Source organism: Diuraphis noxia, unplaced genomic scaffold, assembly GCF_037042655.1.
Source record: "Diuraphis noxia isolate RWA-SAM2 unplaced genomic scaffold, SU_Dnox_SAM2 contig0003, whole genome shotgun sequence".
Lineage (NCBI taxonomy): Eukaryota > Metazoa > Arthropoda > Insecta > Hemiptera > Aphididae > Diuraphis > Diuraphis noxia.
The window spans coordinates 61,227,970-61,245,903 of record NW_028301713.1 but is presented as its reverse complement, the minus strand read 5'-3'; the positions used below and the strand labels follow the sequence as shown (position 1 = coordinate 61,245,903).

At 29.5% G+C, this 17,934-nt stretch overlaps 2 protein-coding genes across 2 annotated transcripts; one reads left to right on the top strand and one right to left on the bottom strand.

Annotated features, from left to right (window-relative positions):
* Positions 1-7,778: 7,778 nt before the first annotated feature.
* Positions 7,779-12,439, top strand: eIF4A (eukaryotic translation initiation factor 4A). The gene is made up of 5 exons (XM_015512858.2): positions 7,779-7,935; positions 9,526-9,910; positions 9,974-10,349; positions 10,411-10,913; positions 12,097-12,439. Exons 2-4 carry the CDS (start codon positions 9,539-9,541, stop codon positions 10,896-10,898), a joined length of 1,236 nt encoding a protein of 411 aa, XP_015368344.1. The 5' UTR covers positions 7,779-7,935; positions 9,526-9,538; the 3' UTR covers positions 10,899-10,913; positions 12,097-12,439.
* A 2,957-nt stretch (positions 12,440-15,396) lies between these two features.
* Positions 15,397-16,645, bottom strand: LOC107164868 (uncharacterized). The gene is made up of 2 exons (XM_015512856.2): positions 15,975-16,645; positions 15,397-15,904 (listed from the first exon to the last, which is right to left on the bottom strand). The coding sequence occupies exons 1-2, from the start codon at positions 16,368-16,370 to the stop codon at positions 15,599-15,601; spliced, it is 702 nt and encodes a 233-aa protein (XP_015368342.2). The 5' UTR covers positions 16,371-16,645; the 3' UTR covers positions 15,397-15,598.
* Positions 16,646-17,934: the final 1,289 nt, after the last annotated feature.

The window sequence follows — 17,934 nt, the reverse complement described above, 5'->3', positions numbered from 1 at the left end:
ATAGTTACATATTACACATAGAATAGACAGATATTTAATTCTAGATTATTCTAGCTATCACAGTTTTGAAATTGATGGTGATAAATCATTCCTCCACGATAGCAATGACTTCAATTTCCACAAGTGCGTCCTGCAAAAAATATGTTTAAATTCTTAATAAGTGCTAACGTTTTGAATGTAAAATATGGTAATGTAGTTTCTCACCAGTGGTAATTTAGCCACTTGATAAGTAGATCTGGCCGGATATGGTTCTTTTACAACTGTAAATAAATCAATCGTACAGGCAACATTATTATCATTAATATTATCCAAAATATTGATTATTATTTATTGCTAGGAGCAATAAATTAGAAAACTATGATAGCTATATTAAACCATGTCATTTAAAACAAGTTTGTTTATTTCTTTTTTTTCGTTCATATGTGGGGACATCTCCCCCCTGAATAGCTGCTGGCCTACAGATTAGTTTATACTATAAACTTTATAGGTCTACGATATAAACCATTAGTCATTCATAATTCATTACATTTAACTACTTAGGTATCTATCTATGTATACTATACATATATAATGACTTGTCCTGGTTTCTGGGTGATTCACCATCGCCTCTTCGGAACCACTGAAGCTATGAGTTTGAAATTTAATCAGTAAGTGTATTGTGCATTTTAAGATGCGAAAAATCCCCAAGAAAGGATTTTTCAAAATTCAACTCCTACAGGGTTTAAAAACTATAAAAATGTTATATAATATCAAGAAGAAAAATTGCCCATATTATATTGTATACTGTTTAATTTCTGGAGCTACTTAACCGATTAAAATTGTTTTTACCTTCAAAAAGCTACACTATCTCATTATTCTATACGTAATCTATACTCAATAGGCTATATTTTATCTTGATATGTGGACCTTAATTTTTTTTATTGCAAATTTGAGATTTTTATAAAAATAATAAATATAAATATATTTTTTTTATTATTGCTAATATTATTTATACAATTTAGTAAGGATGAGTAACAAAAAAGCAATTTGTTATTAGGTACCACTTAGTAAAAATTGTTTCACCTTTACAACGCTAAAAATGCGAGAAGATATTATCTGATTGAATATAATTTTAGTACTGTATTAAAGTATTTTATATGACCGTGTTAAAAATCTTTAATAGGAATTAAGATTGGGTAAATCCACGGGAATTTGTCACGAGAAGTTTTGAGCATGACTAGCTGCGTATAAAATGACGAATTATACTCGCATTTTGAATCATATAGAGTAGACATTTACATTGAGTACGGTATTTGGTTGGTATTTACGGATAACTCGTGGATTGTAGTTAACGAATCATCTAATTACCTATATCAGGCTCATCGGTCATAGTTGGAAAGAAATTATCATTATTGCCCGTAATACACTTCTGCAGTGTGGACTAATTTATAGAATGTTAAATTAAATGTTTTAGGCGCCTACATTGTGTGGAAGGAGGAAGAAGGAAGGGTGAAGGAGATAAAAGAAAATCCCTAATAAAAATGTATCATCAGTTATCAGAGTACATAATACATCTATTAATTATTATAGTATATAGTTGTTACTGTTGTTAGTCCCAGTTTCTCACGTTTTTGATTCTTTACAATTTCACCAATATCTAAAGTGAAAATTAGTCATCAAAAATTTATCTTTACCATGATTAAAAATAATATTAATGTTTGAAAATGTAAAAAATTTTCATAATTCGCTTAGGTAACATTTCAAATATTTAAAAAAAACAAATATAAAAAACACAGATAATGTTCTTGTCTATAAGTTTTATTAGGAATATTTCAATTCACTAATTTCAAAATTAACAGCACACTATTGAAATTAATGAAATTGGTGAACATTTGGTATTACGTATGTGTGGAGACAACATACATCACACGTGTGCATAATAAATGTTCTCTTAAAAATATCTGATCACATTTTTTTATAATTAGCATGTTTAATGTTTATGTAATTTTTTATAATCACGAAAATATTATGTACATAATTTTGTTGTAAAAAATTCGTACAATTTCAATGACGTATTGAAGTGTTAGATTCGAACAGTCGAACAGATGACGTTGGAAAGGTTCTACTTTACAACAGAGCGAGTTCCCCGGCTTAATTTTTTTATTTATTCCGTGTTTATTGTAAACGGTTTGAAATCCGGATTATGATTACCGATTGGTTTTGAGTTGGTGTACAAAAACTAAACTAGTAAAGTATCTTGTCGCCATTATATATCAATTTAATAACAATATATACTATCTACGATCGTATTTATATTTATACATCCGATACCTATCGTATACACCTATTCACCTATTTTTATAGGTGGAAAACTGGAATTGGAAAGTAAAACGGGCTCGGTGATGAGGAATGACGACCGACGGCAATAATTATTACGAGCGGTTACGGCGTTTCATCAAATAGGGCAACCGCGTACCAGGACCCCATAAATGCTGACCGGTCGTATGTTACATTGCGTATTTTATTCGAATTTACAGCGGGCCAAGAGCGAGAAAGTGTCACACCGAGACCATGGGCCCCTTGTACCGTGATCGACGGCTGAGAACGAAAATGCATCCGGGTCGCAATGACTGACAATATGACCGCGGCTGTTGATGTCACATCGCGTCGTCGTGCTCTCAACGCGCTAAAAAATCATTGGTTTTTTTTTTTTTTTTTGGTTTATTTCCCTTCTCGTCATCCTGTAAACGTGCGGTTGCTTACTAACAATACTATACGAAAACAACTAGGTATCGCCAACACACCAAACTAACAGCAATAATTGTGGTTATTTTGGGGCTAACTTTTTTACCCCCTAGTGTAGTATTTGTTTTGATTTACGGCCCTCCCCCAGTATCCTAGTAAAATATTTAAACATTTTTATTCGTAATTTTGAAAATTGTTGATTTTTTTCTCGGGTAAAGTAACCAGACAGTGTCTAACTTTCAGCGCCGCTTTTAACTTTCGAGCTCATTATAGTTTTTTTAATTATTAGTAAAAAAAACAAGTTAATTGATGGTAAATAAATAAATATTACTGATATAATAATAATTTTATATTGTCATTTGTCACAGTGTACGCAGCGTAGAATATGCTAAGACAGTTCGGCTGGTTGTGATTATAGTGATTATATTATTATAGGAAATTGGGATTTATCAATAATATTTTGTAATTTCCTATAAATCTATAAATAGGAAAAATATGTTTTGTACAGTCGTTGCCAGATATATTGAGCAGGCGGCGGCGGTACTTTTCGGTGTATCCCAAACTAGTCGCGGTGTGTTTTGACCGCGCGGCGCACCACAATTGCGTACCCCTGGGCCCTGGGTCTTTCGTTATCGCGCCGCCGCAGCCGATGCCTGCTCAATTTATCCGGCAACGACTGTTACCATTATTTTTCTGTACATGTATAAATTGTTCTTGGAAATGTCACTACCTATATAATACACCTAAATAAGACGTCTTGTATGGCGTGTCTTGGCGATGCGGGTTGCGATAACTGTTAAACATACTCATTACTCATAAGTTAATAATATTTTATAATTTTTAAATGACAACAGACAAATAAATATTTTAAAAGAAAAAAAGTTCCAAATAGTTCGGCCACGGGCCCGGGGCCCATTGTTATGATTTACAGGGGGCCCGGGGGTTCTTTGCACCCCTAGCACCCCCGGTTGTTGCGGCACTGCCAGACACTATAATATTTTATTATATTTCTAACTAAAGAACATTATTTTTACACGGAAACGTTATGAATTTTTATGGTTCCAAATTCATACGTATTATGTAACTTAGTACACACACAATCCATGTGATTATTCACAAAAGCACCCTCCCCGGCTCCTCTAATTTTCCTTTAATAATGAATTCATTCATTAATTCTAATTTTTGGAATTTTTAAGTACGGTTTAAAGATCTAGTTATTTAGATATATATACATACATTTTATATTAGGTATATCATATTTGACCAGCTACCTAATAAATATAGGTACATATTTAACATTTTAAATCACATAATATTAACATACTAATATAGGTATCTACCCATATAATACGCTATCTAATACATACTAAAAATAATTATTTATTTATTTGATCAATACACGGTTATCAGTTATTTAATATTAATATTTTTCAATATTATAAAAAAATATGATCATAATTCATAATTACATTCTTGATAGACTTCGTTTACAAACTTGGCATTGTTAATATCACTCAGCAGTACTGTGGTCTTAGTAACTGGAAAATAGAATAACGAATACAAATAAATAATATTTATTTTGCATCTATGTATAGTATAGTGTATATAGTACCTATATGTTTATTGTATAATGTAAATTATAAATACATAGGTACAAATGTACACAGTGCCGGCGGTAGAGTCATTGGCGCCCTGGGCGAGTAAACAAATATGCGCCCCTCCCCATATAAATAGTAGTAGTTTTATTTTAAATTAAAAATTCAAGTGCCATGATTTTATGGTTTCTTTACTTACATCAACAAATCATATTTAAAAAACATCACTTATGCTTATTGTACTGCTTATAAATAAACATATATATTATTTCATAAAAAAAAAACAATCAAAAAAATTCATATCATATTACAATTAACATTTAGTTATTTATTTATATTAATTTTAATTTAAAAAAAAAGAAGATCTAAACCTTGATTGTTGTAAGTTTTAACATTATATCGTTGAGGCGCCCCCCTTTCAACAAGTGCCCTGGGCCCATCTCTAACGCCGGCCCTGAATTATGTACAATGTACAATATACATATAACTAATATAACTTATATATGTAGGTAAAATTAAAAACAAATAGGTTTCCTTTTCATATGCATACATTTACAAATGTATAATACCAACACGTTTGTATATTTTACAGCCATACAGGTACTATATAGGTAGAAATGATATAATGTAGATGTAGTCCATTTCGTAATTCGTAGATATATAATCAAACACGGTTCAAACTTCAAAATGTATACAAAATCTGAAATCATAGGCGCCCGTAGGGGGGGGGAAGCTGGGGCATTTGCCCCCTTTGGCTTTTTCAAAATATTTTTTTTTAATTGAATGTTTTAAGATAAATTACAAGAATAAAATAAGTTGTAATATAATAAAATATAATATATTGTATACGAGTATAATAAAAAAGGTTATTATTTTAAAACACCTAGTAAAATTATAATATTTATCCTCAAATCCTAACATTGCCCCCCCCCTCCCTAGAAAAATTTCTGCGGGCGCCTATTACTGAAATACAAATGTAATGTTTCTAGTATCCATCCATTATTCATTAATCATTATAATATATTATATATTAATATTATTTTCTATTATTTATTTATAATAAATTAAAAAAATAAATTTGTATAGACATTTCACGCTGTACGTCAATATTATACATTTATATGTGTAACCGGGCAGGTTATCGTGAATAGATTCATCATTGGTGTTCCAACTACCGAAAATTATGAAGTGATAAAATATAATAAACCTGCACTATTCAAACTTATTTACAATTTTTATGGTCAGTTTAAAATCTCTTGAAACTCTCGGGCTTATTAGGAATAGCTTGGTTTATCCTGTTCAAGATCATAGTATACGTTAGTATATGTTCTATATTTATTTAAATATAGTTTAATTTTAATAATATTATAATTATTCAGCGAGACTGTCTCACACTAAATCTATTGTTAATGTTCAGTAATAGCAATTAAAATAACTATGCTTATACGGTTTTTGGCTGTCCGTTATCATTTCGAGGCCTAACTAATTTGTTATATTAAATCTGTTTAATGTTAATATCTGTAATATTACTTTTTATAATAGTGTTATCAAGCCGAAGCCCGATATCTATTATAATTTATAACATTGGTTTTTATTAAATTTATTATTTTTATAATGAGTAATATCATAGATTAAAATTACCAAGTATATTAATTAATCTATGGTAATATTATGATTATCATAAGATCTATATTTACGTTTTAATGTTGTATTATTCTTTTATTTGTATTAATTAGGAAGTATTATAAATGTTGAACTAATATTGTTGTGTACTATATAGAAGCTAATAAAAAAAAAAGTAGGTAATATTATCCCAATTTCCATTTCAATGGACATGTCCGTAATTGTATCTAATAAAAATGCTCACTAATTTATCATTGAATTCAAATCTAAAACATTCGTACAAAGCAGACTTTACAACATTGTGCTACCCACTAACCCACTGGGGCACTGGTTACTTGTCTAGTCCTAACTCCTAGCTCTTGTTCATACCCCCTTACAATACAGAAAGTATATTAATGTACAAAAATTTAAAACGACAAAAATATATCTAAGTATTTTTTTTCCAACTTCCTTATATTACTATTTTCGGCACTGGGCTTAGGAGATAATAAAAAGCATCTTTTGTCATGGACTCGTGAATATTGGGGAATTTACTGTGTAATAAACACACGATTAAAAAATAAAAATTAATTTGAGTGCTAAAATAGTTTCAATTAAAAAAAAATCCTATTTGCTTATTGTACTTATGTTACAGATTGTAAATACTCTATTTAAAATATACATATGTTATTTCATTTTTGATTTAAACTAAATTTTACTTTTTTAGAAATATTCTTACACGGTGCTACTTCATAGAAGGCATAGATCTATGTTTTACAATTTACTACAGCCTATTAATACGCTTAATAATATAGCATAACTGTTTTCAAATACAGAATTTTTCTAATGTTCAATAATACATTATATTATGTACTTAATAATTATTATCCTGTTGATGCGGATATGTTCAATGTATTATGGGGTGGGAGGAGTCCTAGATCAAAATTTAAATATATTGATTATTGATTTACATTCAAGTGAGAAGTTTGTTTAATTTTTAATCAGTCTAAGGACCAGTTGTACCGTCTCTGATTAAAGTTAACCGGAGTTTAATCGACCGAATTTTCACGGTTAAATATCTGTTATCAGCTGATTAAGCGTAATCAAAGTTTAACCGTAGACGGTACAACTGGCACTAGTTATAGTACTAAATTTGCGTATTAAAAAAAAATTATGTGTGTTACTCGAAAAATGTATTTTCAAATTAAACGACTACGCCTAAAGTGGATTCAAGTAGATAGGTCTTATTACCTACTCGATGAGTCTAAGAGTTAGCGTTAACGAATCGAACGGATTGCAATTGGCAAAATACGAAAATAATTAGCGGGCAGTAGCAATTATGATGATAATCATTCTTTAAAAGAATAAACTTGAGTTGGTAGTGGTCGTGGTCTGTGAGTGAGAGATCAAAATCCAAAAGGTAAAACCTACTAACTATTATACAATTATACACACAGCAACTACCGGCAATATTGGCTAATGGCGCGAGATAAAAGTGGCGCGATGCCACGATCACAGATTATTCGTATTTTGTGGGTAGTGACTAGTGGCGCGACGGTGCACACACGTTCGGCCGTTCGGCTGGTGGTGGGAACGGTAGGCGATGGCGTTTTTGTTTATCAACTATCAACAACGGCGGCAGCGGCAGTCGTGTGTGATGGACGCACGCGTCGCGCAGTGTAGCCAACCGGTATTGAATTCATGACGACAAAGACCGGACATGTGGGGAGGGTCCCGTATAGCGAATAGAAAATTAGATGCGAAGGCGCGCACGTACTTTCATTATCGATCGTAATTTTTGATGCGACGTGCGGTCACACTGCGTGCTAACCTCACCAAACGCTCGTCGATTGTACGCTATCCACTGTCTCGCACCCTATCTGCTTCTCTCTCTTCCGATTTCCTCTCGGCAAATCACATGTACTTTAAGCGTTTTCTACATTGTTCAATTGTAAAAATGTGTTCTCTTTAGATACATTTCTTCGTTTTGCGACTATAATCGTTTATACAGTATGTAAGTACACATTCACGTTTTTATTTTAACTCAGGCGCGATATATTCTTCCAAACGCGCCGTTTCCGTCTGCCGACTGACGGTCGGTGATGGCCGTCTGACGGCCACATCATGGTCGGCCCTTGTATCACCGCGCGAGCTATTGCATCGGCTGTAGCTATCCGGGTCGTAGACTAATGGTTGATTTGTCATTTACGCGGTGTCGGCGCATCTCAATATAGAGGATTGTACGTCACGTGGGGGGCCGCCCTTGAGCATGCGCCCTTAAAGACTTATACTGTGGTTTGGGGTCGTATTTTAAGTTGAGCCCTTAATATAGATGTCCGACCAGATTTGAAAGTTTGTTGAGTGAAAGGGCATCTCTTAACGCTTAGGGATGAAATGTAACATTGTTTGATATTTAACTTATGGATATAGTATATACATATCTATAGCTTTTGAGTGTTCATTGTTTGCTGTGATTGGGGATGCTTTTACGGTTAATAATTTGTCTTAAAAGTTTCTTTTTCTTATGTAAGCTTTGTAAAGATTTAGATTCATCATTTTAACATTGAAATCTATTGTTATGTATGTGTTAGGGTTATTCAACTAAATTTTGTTTTATAATTATTAATGTATTTGTAACTATGTTGCATATTTAATGATTTGTTTTAATTGTATCATGAAGATGTAACAAATTAACTATATTATTTGGTACTATTAATGCGGTTTAAAACGTTATATTTTCTCAAGGCCAATTTAATTTTTGTCTGATTATTTTATTTATCACTAATTCAATTATACACCTATATTTTACCTTTATTGTATGTGTTAAAGTTGAATTTTAAATTAAGTCATAGTTATTTCATGTACTTAATATTACTATTTTTAGTGAGTTTTGAATTATCTTCAATTATTTAAAAAGTATATTATTGTTAATTTATTTTAGTTTTAAATTAAAATAACTTTTTAAAAGATATGAGAAATACATTTCGTTTTCTAATATTATAGGTTATGAAATTATTTTGAAATAAATGACCAAAATAAAAAATAAGATTTAGGTACCTTGATAAATTATCAAAATTGTCCAATGTCTGGTTAAAGTTAACGGACATTTTAAGAACTGGCCAAGTCAAATGAATAATCTTAGTCATCATTTAATGCCTATATTTCTTATCAAGTTTAAAGTGAAAGATAAAATTAATTAAAATTTTGTTCTTGCAATGTCAGCATTTGAGTGAAGATTTTGTGTGCCAGATAATATGTAAGGAAGTTTTAACACTAATTCATTATAAAATGGATTTAACTTAAATTGTCTTCTATTTTTTTGTTTGGTCAAGCGAAAACAATTTTTAATTATATTTAATTCATATGTTATATTATTGTTGTTTTTAACAGTACATTTAATTGAATTAACTTTTTCTCGATTTTGTGATAGATTAAAAATATTGTGTTATACTAAATTATGAATCAAAAAATAAATTATTGAGGTTTCTTACTACCTTGGAATATATAATTTTTTTGATTGAAGGGATTTTTACTTAATGAAATATTTGTGAGAATGTAATCTATAATAATTTTTTGTAGCTAATGTTTAATTTGTTGATTTCAGAATATTTTAAATAATGAATGCTAATGAGACGAAAAATGGACCTCCAAGTGAAACCAATGACTACTCGGGACCACCCGGCATGGATGTCGGTGGAACTATTGAGTCTGACTGGAAAGAAGTGGTGGACAACTTCGATGAGATGAATTTAAAAGAAGAATTGTTGCGTGGTATCTATGGATATGGTTTTGAAAAGCCATCAGCTATACAACAACGTGCTATTTTGCCATGCATCAAGGGGCATGATGTTATTGCTCAGGCCCAATCTGGTACTGGTAAGACTGCTACCTTTTCAATTTCTATTCTCCAACAAATTGATACAAGTTTGAATGAGTGCCAAGCACTCATTTTGGCACCAACGCGCGAATTGGCTCAACAGATTCAAAAGGTGAGCTTATTTTATATTATTTGATGGGATTTGGATCTGTTATCAAAGTATCATTGTTTATAGGTGGTTATTGCTTTGGGTGATTTCATGAAAGCTGATTGTCATGCTTGCATTGGTGGAACAAACGTTCGTGACGATATGCGTAAGCTGGATACTGGATCCCATGTAGTGGTTGGAACTCCTGGTCGTGTTTATGACATGATTGCTAGAAAATCACTACGAACTCAATTTATCAAGATATTTGTTTTGGACGAAGCTGATGAAATGTTGTCTCGAGGATTCAAAGATCAAATTAAAGAGGTGTTCAAGTTCCTCGAAGAAGATATTCAGGTCATTCTGTTGTCTGCTACTATGCCCGAGGATGTTTTGGATGTGAGCACTCACTTCATGCGTAATCCTGTACGTATTCTTGTGCAGAAAGAAGAACTAACATTGGAAGGTATATATAATAACCCTTATTTTTTATAATTTTCTTGGTTGATTAATTATTATTTATTTAGGTATTAAACAGTTTTACGTCAATGTTACCAAAGAAGAATGGAAGTTTGACACTTTGTGTGATTTGTACGACACTCTAAGTATCACCCAGGCTGTGATATTCTGTAACACACGTCGTAAGGTAGAATGGTTGACTGAAAATATGCGATTGAAAACATTTACTGTATCAGCTATGCATGGAGAAATGGATCAACGTCAACGTGAGCTTATTATGCGTCAATTCCGTTCTGGCTCTAGTCGTGTTCTAATCACCACTGATTTGTTGGCAAGAGGCATTGATGTACAACAAGTTTCTTTGGTTATCAACTATGATTTGCCGTCCAATCGTGAGAATTACATTCATAGGATTGGACGTTCTGGCCGTTTTGGTCGTAAGGGAGTCGCCATTAATTTCATCACTGAAGACGACAAACGAGCGATGAAGGATATTGAATCGTTTTACAACACTCACGTACTTGAGATGCCACAGAATGTGGCTGATCTGCTGTAGACATGCTTTGTATCTGTGAGTAGTTACTTTGAAACAAGTGAAATACAGCGTTCAAAAACGATTCAAATTTCTTTTTTTTTTTATATATAAATTCTTATATAAAGACAAAAAACCAAAAAAAAAAAATAATCAATTGAAAACTATCCAATATTTTATCTTAAGCAGTTTTTCCTTTTCATTTTACTGTGTTTGAGTGACATGACTATTTCAATTATCCAATTTACAAAAATGATAAGTGCACATTTTAATACTTGGTATATTTTGATTTTAAATAAAAATTATTATAAAATTTTCATAGCTTCATTGTACTCTTCCGTTTTATGTTTCCTTCTTGGTTGTTAATAGAATGTTGTCTCATAGTCGGCAGCTTTTTGAACATAATATGTTCCTAAATGTTTAATGTTTTATTTAAGACAAAGAGTGGCGGTTGTTAATATAAAAATACCTACAAATTAATGGAAAATAATTTAATAACATAATGATTTTTATTTAAAGTTACCAGTTAAGTACTTCTTAAGCAGTGTAATATTTTTATGGGTGTTACCTTTAAATATAACATCAAATGAAAAAGTTGGCTCGTAAAATGTAGTTAATAATGTATGGACATTGAACTCATTCAATTTGGTGACATTTGTTTTGGGAGTTATTAATGAAAAAAGTTGTGCACCATTGTAGAATAACAGACAATTTTTAAATTGTTATTGGCTAAGTTAAGTTAAGAATTTTAATCTAGGTGATTATTCAACTAAGATTGTATGTTTAGAAATCTTATTTGTATGGTGTTGTATAAAAAAAATACAATCTTTTCAAATTTTTTCTTAAGCCTAGATTTAATGTATGATTGGCGTAGAACGTTATTAATTTTTCAAAAACATTTTACTCGTTTCTTATAATGAAAATATCATATTAAAACGTCATGCATTTTTACTTTGAGCTTCAGAAATATGCTATATATTTGATTTAAATTTACTTTTTTTTCATTACAGAATCAAGAATTTGGGTCATCTGGTTTTAAAATATTGTCTATATATAATTTGCATCTAATCTAGGGTTTAGGACGTTTAGGTATTAAAAGCAAAAATGTTAGTGATATTGAAGCATTTTTTATATGTTAATAACACATTAATTATTGTATATAACCCTTACTTTTATCGAATGAAGTGCCAGCATGTTTAAGTATTGCATGGATATTTTTTAGTGACTGCCTAGCCTCAGCCGCTGCTCCACCCTCGACCGGTTTCAACGTCTTTTCATCTAGGCCTAAAGAACCAGAAACATACAACACATTGCCCGCCTGCACCGCCTGACTATGATAAAAAGTAAAATTCAATATTAATTTTTTTTTTTCAAAATGGATAAATTGTTTTCTTATACAAATTTAATTAATAAAAATAAAATATTGTAAAGGTTAAAATACTTACTTATAAGCTCCAGGAAGTTTTGGAACCAACGGGGAGTTTATTATTTTTCTTATTACACTCATAATAGTTATTCTTATTAATTATGTTCTAAAATATATCAATAAGTTATTTTTCTACCAATCACTTCAATATTCTAATAAAATGTTAACTCAACCTCCTGTTAAAGATAGTACTAATAACAATCAGATTTATATTAAGTTATTAAACAATAAATAGATACACGTTAACTTCAATGTACTAATTAGGTTATAGGTAATGAGGTCATTAATATTATTTCAGTAACCTAGTTGCTATTAGTTTTAATTTATATTCTCATTTCTCAGTAAACAGAAATGCAATTATTTCTGTTTCCTTTGTTTGGTATAACTATTGTTAGTAATAATATTTATTTTTAAATACTGAGAGATAACTTTTTTAGTTTTTGCATTATGATAATATATTATAACATCATTTTATATTTTCATAATCATTGCATAATAATATTCTAATGATTAATTTATTTCATGTGATTTGTATGGGGTGTTCAGTATTTTTATTATATTTATATTTGTGTATTTTTAATTTTCTGTGGTACATTTATTCAAATGTCTAATAATAATTAATTATTAGTCGTAATTGGGAGAATTAATATTTCAAGTTTTTGCACTTTTTTATAACTGATAGAGAACATGATTTTTGTATATAATAATTTTAAAATTGAGTTACATTATTGAGTGTTTTTCTAAAACTAAAAGTTTGAAGTAGTTTAATAAGTATTTTTTTTAAAAAAAAAAGAAATTGTTCATTATGCAATTTACTCCTCGTTAAGTTCTTAGAAATTTTTTTCATTTTTTACTTGTTTTCCTCAAATTTGTATGTACCTATTTTATATAAATTTTTTTTTCGTTTTGAAACCAGTTAGGGTAAGAGATAAGCATGTGTAATATATGCATGATAATAAAAAAATATAAATAAAAAATGTGTTTTATTTGTTCATATGTCTTGATGAGTTCTTGAGCTCATTTAAATTTTATACATAATATGAATAATATTATGTTATTATAGATAAGTTTTCTTTCTTTTGTCAACATTTTAATGTTTCATATTTATTGATCCCCCTGCACCAATACATGTTATTTATCTAAATTAAGGTTATTTTAAGATAACATTTTAGTTTTGTATTTTAAATGACAATATTTCATTCATAATAGGTGTTGATTTACTATTATGAATATTAATAGTTTTATATTGCATTATTTTATATTATGCTTTATATTCTATATCTTAAATAATACACGATACAGCTTAAGAGCATTTTACACAAGTCTCTTTTTGGCCGACCACTGGTATCCTAAAAGTATCATGCAACTAGAATTACATAGCATTAAATACAAGTGTGTCCTAGTTATAGATAAGAATTACATTAATTGTCCTACTGCCCAATTAGATTGTCTCCTCTGGTATGCTCAGAAAGTGTCCTATAGTGTAATAGTTCTAAATGTATGGTAGGTAATATGAGATTTTTTTTTTAAAAGTATTTGTTACAAAATCTTATAGGTTATAGAAGTATATCTATAAATTTTTCAGTTTTACAAATATTGCATGTTTTTAAGGTTTCATGAGAAATAAGTAGAAAAATATTCAACAACAAATAGTAAATACTACTATAATTTTTTCAGAATATGTTACATTTGTCTATTATAATTTAGATGATATCAGTTTAAAAAAATTATCACCTGTGCCATTAAAGATCTTAATTGAACTAAATTTAAATAATAATAAACTTCTATTTCATACAGTTTCAGAGGATAATTTAAGTCATGAGGAAATGTTAGTGTTAATCCAAAGTTATTATTAATAATCATTTGTATTTTGCATTTTAATTTAGACATGGTAAGTTTAGAAAACGAAAATGATTAGTACCTAAATAAAATAAAAAAATAATAAATACATTCAATGTTATTGTTTGGTGATTATTTTAATCTTAGATTAAAAGATACTTATATTGTAAGTTTAACATACAACATGAAGAAGGCTGTCCAATTTGGTGACAAATGGTACTGCTTGAGAACACCATCCCCAGAATTTTTGTAGGAACTTTAGTTTTGATTTGTTTGAACTTTATGGTATAAATAATGTTTGGTTTTATATTTTTGGATGAAATCATGTGATGTATCATGATTGGTTTTAAATTTGTACAAAAATAATTTTTTTTATAACAACAAAGGGGACCTATCTCGAATGTTATTACTTTATTTTATCTCAGTCTTAACTAATAGCAATTTTGAGAAAAAAGCTACTAAACAAGTTTGATGAGCTTTCATATATTGTTATCTATTAGCAAGTGGAAATTGTACTCAGATATGTGCTGACTAATGAAAGATATAACAGGTAATTATACTCATATCTATTTTTTATTTTTATATTTTAATATTTAAATCCTATAAAATAATTGAATATCATTTCAGATACTAATTTATCCATCCACTTCAAATATTTTACTTTTCTATTAATTGATTGATTTACCAAATCATTAATTTAAAAATTGATATCATACTTTTGCGATTTTGAAAAATGGGAATAAATGTAACTTGTTACATTCCTTATAGTAATATTAGGTAATTAAACAGTTGTTAATTGCAAACAATTTAATAACAATTAAGATAATTAAGAAAAAAAGATCCCATATAATTGTATTGCATAGCGTTCATTTTTCCTTTTTTTGTTGATAAAATAGACATTTGATTCATGATTAAAGGTATATGTATTTTTAATTATGATAGCAGCTCATATCCCTCACCATATCAGCAATAATGGTTCTTAACATTTGCGGGAAAAATTCTATGAATAAAGTAATTTAAAAGAAAAAAAAGTGACGACTGACCAATAATTTTCAAATTTTTCATTTGTATAAAAATTAAAAGTGTGGTTTTCAAATAAAGCTACGTCCAAGACAGCTTCCAAAATACTTTACATACATTTATTCAAATACTTTATGACTGATATTTTTAAATTTTTGATGAACCCATTTAAATATTTATCATTTTGATAATAAATGATCAGTTATTACTTACTTAATCAGAATTAAAAACAATATATAGGTAAACAAAGTATAAAAAATATTTATTTATAAGAGGCAGCTTTGTTACAAAAATGATGAATTATTTTTGTTTTATAAGGACATGAAATACCTTAGACATAGAGCAATATAATTAATAATAATAAATAAAATGTTATAAAAATGAACTGATTACAAGTTATATAATCAACGGTTTCTTAGCTAGGTACTGGCGGTGAACACTAAAATATTTTTTTGGCGTGATCATTGTCTTTGGACATATTGACATATGTTCCAACATTTCTAACATGTTTAACAACATTGCTAGGCTCTCTATTCAAGAGAATCAGTTCGTCATTCATTGAATTTATATAGTTTATTAATTGTTTGTATTTTTTATAATATGAGCGCTGCTGTTCCTTACAAACTTCTATGTGAATCATTTGTTTTGAATAATGTGATTTGGTGGCCATGATTTCAGCAGATTTTTTAACGACCATGTTTTGAAACTCTTGTTGTGAAATTTTGATCGACTGTTTGGATTCAATCTAAAAGCAAACATCAATAAACCGATTACATTTTCCCCACAAATATATTGAGATAAAAAAAAATTCCTACCAATAAACATAATGGCCATTCTGTCATCTCTTTAGGTAGGTTATTGTGTAATATTTTTTTGATAAACGCTGATACTTTCTTAGCATTTTCTATGTCATCGCTTTTGATAGTGGGTGTTGATACATTGCTGTCTTTGATGTTACCCTTACCACTATCTGTACTTGAGCTTTCACTGTTTTTATTGACTGGAAGTTTCCTTACATCACAAGAGGATGGAAACATTTTGTCACTGCTGTTGTCTGGATTAGAATTCTTAGGGTCATTTCTTAGCTTATCGATGGTGCAGGACTGAGTCTCACTTTTGCTTTTCTTGGTTGGAATATGCACATTCAATTTTTTCACCTGTTGTTTTTTTATTCCTTCTGGCAGACCTTTATAATTGCCATTGTGTTTCATGATAAAAATTGTGTTTTTGAAATGTTTAATCAAACAGTAATGATAAATTATTTTTTATTACTAACAAATAATAAAATATTCTAATAATTAAACAATTTTACCACAATATTTTTAGTTTAATTACGCTTTAACATATTCTGTGATCATACATGAATACATGATACATCATACTAAGCATGACAAATCTATTTAGTAAAATATTTCAATAAATCTATTTAGTCATGATACTAAGCACGATTTAAGATAGTATCAGTATGACAGTATGGCACGGACTAAGATATATCTTAGTCCGTGCAGTATGGTCACTTTTTGTATTTAACATGTGTTCTTATGGGGGACAGATTTGCAACATCTGTTGGAAAACTAGTGCAGCCGACTGAGACATAATTCCCATTATCCCATGTTTCTAAAAATGAATTGTATATTTTTGTCATAAACATGGGCACACCATGGTGGAAAATATCGATTCAGATCACCCATCACTGGCCACTGCACCATGGGTCTAAAAATGGGAGGGGGGTGAGAAAGAGGGGCAACTGCCCCTCCAGATATTTTATTGAGGGGGAAATAGTATCGTTTTGGCCTCCCCCCTTTAAAAGTTTTAACTTATAATTCAATTTATATTTTATCCTAGAAAAATTAAACAGCATAATGGATTATATAATAATTAATAATAATAGATTTATCGTTTTGATTTTTTGAATGCGTCAGTTTATTATTTATTAATAATATAATTATAAACAGAGCGCCTTCATATCATAATACGAGGAATTGTAGACAGATGACAGTGATGGTATATGGCTGGTTATTACCACAATAGCTCAATGCGAAGATTATTATCGTGTTTATTTTTAACATTTATAAGTGTAATGGCCCATGGTACCAGTTATTAACCATTATAATATGAGGTAATATAATGTGAAGAGAACCCATCAAATGAGGTTATTAAAAAAGTAGGTATATGTATAATATGTAACATACAGTTTAAATGAAGCAGAATTAAATAGTTAAAAGGAAAGTTGAGTATTTTAAATAGAATGTTAAAAAATAGTATTGAAAAAGATACATTGGAAAATAGAGTAGATTTAAAAAAAAATAATAATTTAAAAAGTGGATTTGAAAATTATAATAAATGTTTAATTATATTTTTGTCGATTCCTACCAATACGCATCAAATGAAAGAAGTTTTGTTTATTAAAAAAACTGAAAACATACCTACGACTTACAATGGGTCAAACAAGATTGAGTAGTATTGGTACGCTTTATATTGAGAGAGATAGACAAGTTAACATTGATCAAGTAATTACAAATTTGATGAAGGTGCACCCATTCGTGGTCGTCGACTTTTGTTAAAATAAAATTGCTAGGTATAAGCTTAATTTTTAATACCTAATTTTGTTGAATCTTATATCTTTTTATCAGTTTTATAATGTAAAATAAAAAAATAAAAATGAGTTTTAAGTATTTTTTTATTTATTAATTTACCAACGCAATTTTAGTGTTACTACTGCCTGGAACTTAAAGGGCCCCGGATGTATTTCTTCAGAAGGGCCCCCATACATGT

Excerpts from the sequence above, each read along its gene's own strand:
- eIF4A (XM_015512858.2), top strand. The coding sequence starts at position 9,539 with ATGAATGCTAATGAGACGAAAAATGGACCTCCAAGTGAAACCAATGAC. Across the intron at positions 9,911-9,973 it reads TGGCTCAACAGATTCAAAAG|GTGGTTATTGCTTTGGGTGA; the intron begins GTGAGCTTATTT and ends CATTGTTTATAG. Across the intron at positions 10,350-10,410 it reads AGAAGAACTAACATTGGAAG|GTATTAAACAGTTTTACGTC; the intron begins GTATATATAATA and ends TTATTTATTTAG.
- LOC107164868 (XM_015512856.2), bottom strand. The coding sequence starts at position 16,370 with ATGAAACACAATGGCAATTATAAAGGTCTGCCAGAAGGAATAAAAAAA. Across the intron at positions 15,905-15,974 it reads AATGGCCATTATGTTTATTG|ATTGAATCCAAACAGTCGAT; the intron begins GTAGGAATTTTT and ends GTTTGCTTTTAG.